At 47.8% G+C, this 9,917-nt stretch overlaps 1 protein-coding gene across 3 annotated transcripts in view; it reads left to right on the top strand.

Annotated features, from left to right (window-relative positions):
• Positions 1-7,573: 7,573 nt before the first annotated feature.
• Positions 7,574-9,917, top strand: part of ZFAND3 (zinc finger AN1-type containing 3) — a 149,751-nt gene continuing 147,407 nt past the window's right edge. Inside the window, exon 1 of one of the 3 annotated variants that reach the window (XM_063328694.1) lies at positions 7,574-7,778. In XM_063328694.1, the coding sequence (XP_063184764.1) occupies positions 7,708-7,778 (71 nt within the window). In that variant the 5' untranslated portion in view covers positions 7,574-7,707. The remainder of the gene's footprint in view (positions 7,779-9,917) is intronic. The other 2 variants (XM_063328695.1, XM_063328696.1) reach the window with 2 other exon arrangements.

Here is a 9,917-nt window from a genome sequence, read left to right as displayed (position 1 = left end):
GCTGGGGAAACATTTCTCGGAGGAGTTGATCTGCAAGGCAAGGGGACTGAGTACAACTGCGGCAGCTCAGTCGTGCGGCATAAAGGAAAGCCGTCAGTGTGCACACAGCAGGGGAAACTGTGCAATGGGTACAACTGTTAACACTTTAAACTTGTTTTATAACAGCGTCAGACAAATTTGAAACAGCTGCTCTATATGCTCTTCATTTCCAGCGGCAATGTTTTTTGTTGGTTTTTTTTTTTTTTTTACTTGCTGTAAAAGAAATTGGTGCTGCTGCTGTTTACAAAATTACCCAGGCTGCACTTACAACTTCTAACTTCTGATCTTGCTGTGATCACATGGATACCGTAAACGGCAAGATCACGGTTTTCTCGGCTAACGTTGGTGCCACAGCCCTGAAAAAAGCTAAATGTTGAATACATTATGGAGGGGAGCAGGCAGGGGCAGCAAGGGAGAACTAAAGGCTCCCATTTCACATTTTCTTAAGGCCTTTTGTCATTGAACTACCGAACACTTTCTCATGCTGCCGAGCAATTAAACCTCCCTGACACTGGAGCGTTTATGAGGGAATTACCGCTCATCTCAGCCGTGCTCAGAAACACCAGGTCAGAAGTCAGAGAACCGATAAACCTATCGAGGAGCCTGGAAATACATTCAGCTGCCAAGTCCCCGGTCTGACATCTTCAGAGCAGCTGAGGAAAGAGCAGAAATAGCTTATATTCAAACAGATTGCCAGGGGCAGGCACCTTCCCGTCTAATGAAGGCTGAACTGTTTTACATTTATACAAGATGAGGGTTTTATTATGCTTGTTTATCTGTGCTGCAGTAAGACCCCGAAGACCTAGGTGCAGATGAGGACCCTTTGTGCTAGGCATTATGAAAATGCAGAAGAGAAGCCAGGTAAAGAATACAGGAAATAGCTAAATATCACTGATCTCCTACCTTTCCATTTAACCATATTATTTTGGCCTGGCCTCCTTTTTTAAATGGAGGGACATATATAGGGCTGTATTTATTTTTAAGTCTTTAATTTTTAAACCAAGCAGTCGCATCCAAAATGATTTGGGACGCCACTCTTCAGTGAACCTGGACCCTGGGGCAGAGGAGGCAGCTCTTGGGGGTTGCTAAAGGAGCACCCAAGGCACGAGCTCTGCAAGAGGGCACAGACTCTGCACCAGTTGCTATATTGGGAGTTGAGCGACGTGAATGTTGTTACTAGATCTTGCAGGTGCCTTCTTGTGTGACCCTGGGCCACTCGTTTCAGTTTCCAGGGCTGCTTTCCTCCTGATAAAATTGCTGTAACAATTCTTACCATTTTAAAAAAAAAAAAAAAAAAAAAAAAAAAAGGTGCTGGCTGGAGATCATTTGCTAAAAACAGTTTTCAAAGGCTAAGAATGGTCTTTGCTGAGTCTGCTATCCAGCATCGGGAAATGCCTAGCACAACATTCATAAGTTTCATGGTTTATAATAATAATAAAAGTCTCAGCTTACATAGAACATCTGCAGGTTTATTTTTCTGTGAGTGATTTCAGTATTAGTCACTATCACATCTGTGTGGGGTCACTACCCGCTTTTGTTTTCCAGGCATCCTCTCTTCTTTTATTAAATCATGTTTAATGTTTTGGGTTTTTTTAATTTTAAATATTTTATCTGATATTTTTAGACTAGCCTAGAATGTTTGTTTAATTGCACTACATTTTTTGCTTTTGTCCTTTTCTCAAAATGCCCTGGATTACATAAGGGGCAGAATGGGGAAGTAACACATCTGTGAAATAAATAAAAGTATTCTTAATAATAATTGCCTCTGGGTTAGTCATATCCATGCAAATTGCTACTGGCTGTGTTAAGAGTTTTCTCTTTCACCTTGGACCCTCCATCCAGCCATTAATTGTAAAGAAATGTCACTCTCTAAATCACAGGAATAACAACAGCAGCAATTCCTTACTTCTAAAAATGCCAGCCAATAAAGATTCATTTACCAGACTGACCATGAGATTATTATTGTTTCCATTTCAGAAAAAGAAACTGAGGCACGGGGAGTTTTAAAATACCCAGAAGAATGTCAAAGTCCTGACTCTAAATTCTGTGCTGTAACCATTTAAACTTGTCCTTTAGTTTTCAAACTTATGTTTTAAAAAGACACAGCTACAAAAACCTTCTAATCCACATGACTCATGAGTTGGCCGGTTACTTTTCTTTTTTTTTTCTTTTTTTTTTTTGCTTTGTCAACACAACCAATGTCGAGAGCCAAGATGAACTCGGCTCGCCTTCTTTAATCTGGAGACTTCCTTCAAGCAGCAAAGAAAACTGGAGTTGGATTCATTGATGCCCACGCCAGAGGCTAAGGTGCGGGCAGTCCTCTCATCAGACCGCATGCACCGACACCTAACTTACTTAAATGAAATGAATAAGCAAATCTTGAGGCATTCAGCTGGATCATGCCCCGCCATGCCAGGTGCATACAAAAACCAAGTTATGCTTTGCAAATGTAGAAAACGAGGTAAGCTCTGCATTGAAGAGCAGGCATTTGAAAGCCTGGCAGCCTTGGTCCCCGATTCAGCCGGTCTTTGGCATGGCTCGGTCGCCTTTTCTGGGGTCACCTCTGTGTTGCTGACTTGCTGCAGGTTAATGTCTTCATGGTCTGTAGCCTATGCCCTGGGCTCTAGCGGAACCCCATAATTGTTCACCTTTATCGTTAGCTATGACTTTATCTCAGGCATGTCCTCTCCACTGCCCTTTCCCACAGGCTTATTTTATTTTTCAGCTTCAATACAGGGTTTAACAAGAATGATCTTCCAAAAGAAAAGATTTCACTAAGAATATCTGCCTACTGGAGAGGAATAAAAAGTGGTGATTATTTCAATCAGTTCAAGAGTCTCTCTAACAGATTGGCACCACATGAGTCACTTTTATCATTTTATGGTAATTTAGATCTCAAGATGAGAAGGAAGGTGCACAATACTTGTGACGGTCTCCACCTGCTCCACTTTACGGTTGTGCACGTGTATCTCAATCGGGCAATCATGTTTATACTAAAATAAACAACCCCCAAATGTTCTGATTACATACAGGTACAACCTTTTCTAGTATACCTGAAAAAAAGGGAGCACTTGAGAAACAATGGTATTTAATTGCGTCTCGTAAATCTGGTAGAGTTTCACCTCCTGATCCTGGGAGGTCTCTTACCACATCTAAACCTGCAACAGGGCTCCACTGAGAATGAGCCAGAAGCACCTCAATGAGAAATAAAAATCAGACTTCACCATGAGAACATTTTCTGTACGTCCTAAGCATTTCTCACCCTAGAGACATCTCTTTTACATCTTTTACTAAACTCTGTGTCCTGCTGACAAATACCTTCCATTTTCGTTTATAATTTTAAACACGAATGTATGGTTATGATTTCTCCCCAAAAGCAATTGATCCCTGGTCAAATTGTAAACATTAAACTTTTTAAGTGCTTCAGTGTCTGCAGGCTGTATTTTGGTTGTTCTTCTCTGCATTCTCTCTGATTTATCTGCAAAAAGATGCCTGGAGAAGAGCTGCAGGGCCACTAGAGTCCCATTAGAAGGATTACCACCTTCCCTATCTATTTCATGCTTCGGATATGCAAAACTAAAATTACATTAACTGTTTCTGTTGCCGTATAGTTAAACTGTTGCTCACTAGTCCTCTTCCAACATCACTGGTTTTTAAATTACTTTCCTAATACAAAGTAGACTTTTCCCCACCCCGATGCGTGTTTAGAACACATCTTTGCTTCCCAAGGTTGAAACATGCTTTGCTATATCTGGACCATATGATGATTCTCTGTGTATGAATATTCCCAGCCCTATCCAGCTAATACCCTGCATATGCTGTTTATCCATTTGTCTCTGGATACTTATACATTAGTTTAGAAAGCATGCAGGGCTTGGACTCTGGATGAAAACAAGCTACAGAAAATGTCAGTCAGTACCAAAACTCCTCAGGGAGCCAGAGGCCAAGCTCAGCAGGAGATCTGTTGGAGGAAGAGCCCAAACACTGAATGGAGGTCAAAATGCCCTGTTCGTTACAGCGTTCATTTTAGATCAGCTGAACCAGTTCTCTCCCTGCCAGCCTCCAAAGAAGTATCACACACCAGTACTTCCCCTTGCTGCCATGTTGCACTACAAAAGCACACTTTCTGATGGTTGCAAATAGATGGAGGTGATTAGAAGAAACATGACACAAATCAAAACATTAACAGGTTTAGAAAAGCAGTTACAGATTAAGATCAAGACACTAAATTTTCAGGAAACAACACTGAATGGATACATCATTAATTTAAATTTTGTGTTGTTTAAACAAAATAGGAAATGCCACAATTATGCAGTGTTGCAAAACTCGTACTTTAAAAAAAAAAAAAGACCAAATATATTATTATAAGCATATGGCATGAGAGCATCAAAGCACACATGCTCCCTCTTCACTGTTCCACAGTATTCAACTGTACTGTAATCCTGAAGTTTACCCCACAGATTATTCCTCCTTAGGACATCAGTAGTAGGCAGAGTTAAAGTTGTTCAGGTGTCTCCATCATGCTTAATATGTGTTTGCTTCGTGTAATAACGCTATCCCTAAACTGATGTTTTTCTTATGTTTAACTTTGGAGGGAATCATAGAATCTTCCTGGTTGGAAAGGACTTTTGAGATCATCGAGTCCAACCATACACACACAAAAAAACCCCATACAATCTCTGCCACTAGAGCATGCCCTGAAGTGCCACATCTAGACGTTTCTTAAACACCTCTAGGGATGGTGACTCAGCCACCTCCCTGGGCAGGCTGTTCCAGTGCCTGACCACTCTTTCAGTAAAGTAATTTTTCCTAATATCTAATCTAAACCTCCCCTGCCGCAACTTCAGACCATTTCCTTTGGTCCTGTCATTATTCACTTGGGAGAAGAGGCCAACACCCACCTCTCTCCAACCTCCTTTCAGGTAGTTGTAGAGGGCAATGAGGTCCCCCCTCAGCCTCCTCTTCTCCAAGCTAAACATGCCCAGCTCCTTCAGCCTCTCCTCATATGACCTGGTCTCCAGACCCCTCACCAGCCTGGTAGCTCTCCTCTGGACACGCTCCAGCACTTCAATTACCACACCACCATAGGATTTTTGAAAATCTGAACTGCTTGGCAAACTAGAATTTTGATATTATCACAACATAACTTTACAGAATCAAGAAAGGTTTATTTGAAATGACATGAAGGAGTACTGAGCAGAGAGAATGCTTCTCCATGACATTTGTAATACTTGAAAGCTTACTCAACAGGAGCTTGCTTTAATAACAAGTAAGGACATACAAACTATCAAATCATCTTTAAAAAGCCACTACTCCTTATCTGAGGGGAATTTACAGACTCTGGTAGTAGTACAGGTAGCCAGCACATAAGAGACAATTTTAATTTTCAATTGACTTAAAGTGCTGAGTTAATGAGGCTGGGGTTATTTTGTTCAAGCACTCACTTCTCCTGGTGCACTGAGCAGTGCTGCCTCAGCAGGTAGGCTCCTCAGAAAGCTGTGCCAAGAGGAAGCTCTCATGCTTCAGTACACAGGGTGGTATGCAGCCACAGACGCTTTACAGAGGGCTGGGAGTTGGACCAGTTAATGTGTCAATGAAAACTTTCTCAACACACATGCCATCTCCATCGTACCACGTCGGTCTTACACTCAATAACATTATTGCATTCAAAGTCACTGCTGAGGAAGAGCGGCGACTGGTTGAGCTACTGCAGCACTAACGGCCTGCTTGATGCATCAACAGGGAGTCAGATAACCCCAGACCCAACAGTTTGATAAAACAACCGTTATTAATAAACTCTGTCACAAACCAGTCTCTTCAAAAGAAACCTGCTTACACGATTTCAATGAAATTCCAACTTTTTATTAAAAAGTTTTAAGCATGTGTGTATATGTATTCCATTAGTATGTTTTTCTCTGCCATGAATTAATTTGATACGAAACTCTTTAAGAGGGTTGCATATTCAAGTCAAAAGGATGTTGGCAGAATTAGTTGCTCACAAAGACCTACATACTCCAAGCTTTGTTAAGGATGTTTATTATTTTCAATGTTCAGCAATCTTGGCTTTTAAGTGCAATGCAGAAATCGAAGTATAAGATGGGTAACAGCACCTCAAGAATATATCAAGATTCCACTTTTGTTATTACCACACCAGTATTTTTCCACATAGCATTTTTCACTCTGATCAAAAGGCAGTTTCTAGCAGGGGGTCATCAGTATTTCCACTTCACAGACACCACCAAGGTACAGCGAGTGCAAGACTGTAACTTGCTCAAGGCCATTTGCTAAACCCGCACGAGAAGCGCAATCCCCATTACTCAGCCCTCAAGTCCAGATGCTGGAGATGACCCTCTCCTTTCCTGTTTGTCAAAGGGCAGTAGCCGTTAATCGCGCCTGCACCGTGCCCGCTGCACGCTCCCCTGCTTGCCAACCTTACCTCTTGCAGGTCCCTTTCCCTGCGGCCAAAACACGAGGGCCAATATGACACCCTCCTCCCAGCTTCAGCCAGCCTTCGGCTTTAGCGTCCTCAGCCAGCGAGTGTTGCTTACCACAGGCAAAGAACTCCCCGCGTACGTTAGACACCTAACCGATTTTATTTCGTACTGATGGGAACCGAGGACCAACACCTATAGAATAAGCAGGAGCAAGCAGACGGACCGTCGCCCTCCGGGCCCTCTCCGGCCTCCAGGCCTCCCTCCCAGCTGGCAGCGGAGAGGCCTGGCACAAAAGCAAACAGAGAACAAGGCCCGGTTCACCTCCGCCCCGCCGGGGTCCCTCAGCGGCGGCCAGGGACAGACCCCGAGCGCGCACAGGCCGCACGCCAGGCTGACAGCGACCAGCCCCTCTCGGCGAGGCAACTCCCGGCCGAGAGACTGAGCCTGAGTCCCGGCCGCGGCGGCTCAGACAGGTCCCAGCCCAGGAATGGGGGTGGCGCTGCGGGCCTGCCCGGCCCCCCCGTACCCGGGCAGCGCGGGGGCGGCCCCCGGGGACCCGCTCGCCACCGACCAACTTCCGCGTCGAAGGCCCTCCGCGCATGCGCGGCCAACACCGGCACCCCCACCCCGCCGGTCTTCCCTGGCTGTACCACTATGGGCCTAACGTGTGGGTAGGGGCAAAAGAGGGCGGCGGCTCCACGTAGCTCTGCAGGCCTCAGACCCCTTAAGCCTCCCCACGGAGAAGTCAGTTCCCTTCTCGAGTCTGTGGGTTCCTGCCAAACTTGCTCCTCTCCTCGTTCCCGCCCCCGATCTAACACGTCTCCCCCCGGCGATGGGATATGGTATATGCCACTCCCAGCTGATCCGGTGGCTTGGCGAAACCATCCGGCTCAGGACAGGGGGAAACAAGGCGCCGGAGCAGGCGGGGGGGGGTACACGGGGACGCATTGTTGAGTCAGGGGCCGAGCGGCGGGGCAGGGCGGGCGCGCCCCACTGCGACAAGCGGGGTCGTCACAGAAACCGGCGGGCGGGAGAGGCCGCCGCACAGAGCTCCGCGCCGCCGCCCCGCTCCCCTGCGGGCCCGGCCGGTAGGGCGCGGCCGCCCCCCCCCCCCTCCCGTGCCTTCCCCTCCGTCGCCTCCCCAGTGGTCGCGCCCAGCTCCAGCTGACCGGCCTGGAATCCCGGCTGGGAGCCCCGCGCCCCCCCCGCCGCCGCCCCGCGCACCGGCCCCGCCATGGGAGACGCCGGCAGCGAGCGCAGCAAGGCGCCCAGCCTGCCACCGCGCTGCCCCTGCGGCTTCTGGGGGTAAGCCAGGCCCGGGGGCGAGGAGGGGGCTGGGCTGGAGCCGGCCCGGCCTGGCCCGGCGCGGGGAGGGGAAGGGGGCGGGTGGCGAGGCGAAGGGCGAAGCGGCGGGGGACCGCGGCCGGGCGGGGTCAGGGCCCGGGCCTGGCCTGGCGCTCAGGCCGGCCGGACGGCTGGGGCACCGGGCCAGGTCACAGCCCTGGGCTCGGGCCTGTCATGGGGGCCGAGCCCGCAGCTCGCCCCGAGGCGGGGGCGGCCGCTGGCCCCCGCCGGGCGGGCCGCAGGGGGTGGCCGCCCTTGGGGGAAGAGGGGTGTCCCCCCGCCTCTCGGCGTGTGGCGGGGGGTGCCGCCTCCCGGGGGGCCTGGGTGGGGGTGGCGGCGGTGGCTCCTGGCTTAGAGGCAGCGGGTGACCCGGGGGGGTGGGTGGGAAGGTGGCTGCGTTACCCTCGGGGCGCCGGGGGAGCCCGGCCTGGCCGCGGGCGGTGTCCCGGTGGCGTCCCCGGCTGCTCGGCGGGGGGAGGCCTGCTCGCTTCCCCAGGCACGCAGGTTTCCTGGAGCGGCTGCCTCCCCTTTGGGGCTGCGGGCTGCGCTGCGGGGCTGGCCTTTAGCTCCTCGCAGGCGCGGCTGGGTAATGCGGACGCCTGGCTGCCCGGTGTCCTGGAGCGCCGTGCCCGACGCGTCCCTGCCCTGCGACCGGGAACGGGGAGCTCTCCCTGCTCTTCACGCAGGGCAGCGGAACTCATGAAGGAAAAAGGCTAAGGACAAAAATACACATCTTTCTCCACCTTATGAAGGCAGGGAGGGTCATAATAGATAAGGTCCTTGTTAGCTGTTGGCTGATCCCCTTTTAGAAAGAAGGAAGTAGGGTCGTTCCTGTTTGCCAAAGGTGAAAAAAAAGTAAGCCTCTTCCTTGCTAAACACCTATCACCTCTAGGGTCTTGTCTGTTGAAGATGTTTCCATTATTGATTTCTTTTTTTTTCTTTTTTTTTTTTTAAATCAGATGTAGCATGGCAGCTGCTATGCTGGCAGATACGCACAATCATAAAGGGTCTTTAATGTATATCACAGAAACATTATTATTTATGGAAAGTTCAAAGAATATGTGACTAAATTGACTTTTGAGGTCCCACCTGAGATTTACACTTGTCTGTGATTGTACCTTCTTGGGATTTATGTCATGCAATTTAAGGTACTCTGGGGGAGTGGAGGCTGAGAGGAAAGAGATGCAATAAGAGTGATTTAGTGATGTCACTGTACACTTGGCTGGTTTATTGGAGTGACAGGATTTTAAATGAAATCCCATTTTTGAGTTATGACAGAAGCCTGAACTGCAACAAATGCTATGGCCCTGCTGGGAGTGATCTTGCAAGACAGATTATAAATATACAGTAAATTATTTTGTTTATTTTTGTTTTGTTAGACTCCCATATTTGGACCTGATGTTTTCTGTAATGTGAAAAGCAAGTTGCTGTTATCTCTAATGTAGCATACTGACTTCTGTAACGTGATACTGATGTGAAAGGAGAGTTGCAGAAAGTTGGAAGTGAACTTTTTCGTTGGGCTGAAATTCTTGGCTAGTTCAGTGTGTTGCGATAATGAGAAGAAAATCTGGTGCTTTGTGTTCAAGGATCTGCTTAATGGCAACAGGAGACTCTCAAGAAAACCCATTGCCTTTAAAGCTGGTGCTTTTTTTTTTTAACATACATTTCCCTTGCAAAAGCTGCTATCCGAATGATTTCCCCCCTTCTTCCCCCCCAGGTTGTTATCCATGCAGTAGTGTTTCTTGTAAGACATTTTTGAAAGACAACACTGTGGGGGAAAAAAAGGTCAGTTTCTCCATGAATACAGTGAATAAATTAATCTGTTTTTCTAAGTGTATGCCAGGTACACTTTGGTACACAGTGGCAAACTACATATCTATTTTGTCACTTAAAAAACCCAAAGAAAACCCAACAAAACCCAAAACTGTGCTTTGAGCTTCCAGAGTTTGATGGGTTTTTTTGTACTTTTCAGTCCTGAAGAAACTTAAGTGTCGCCTTGTCCTTATTTACCTAGGCCTTGCTAGTGCTTGAGAAGATTGGCTGGAAAATCTATGTAGACGTGCCCTTCTAGTGCTTAAAGGGTCACAGTTTTATACCAGC

The sequence above is a fragment of the Chroicocephalus ridibundus genome, chromosome 3 (assembly GCF_963924245.1).
Source record: "Chroicocephalus ridibundus chromosome 3, bChrRid1.1, whole genome shotgun sequence".
In the NCBI taxonomy this organism is placed as follows: Eukaryota; Metazoa; Chordata; class Aves; order Charadriiformes; family Laridae; genus Chroicocephalus; species Chroicocephalus ridibundus.
Note: the sequence above shows the minus strand (reverse complement) of the source record. Positions and strands in the feature narration are given on the sequence as shown.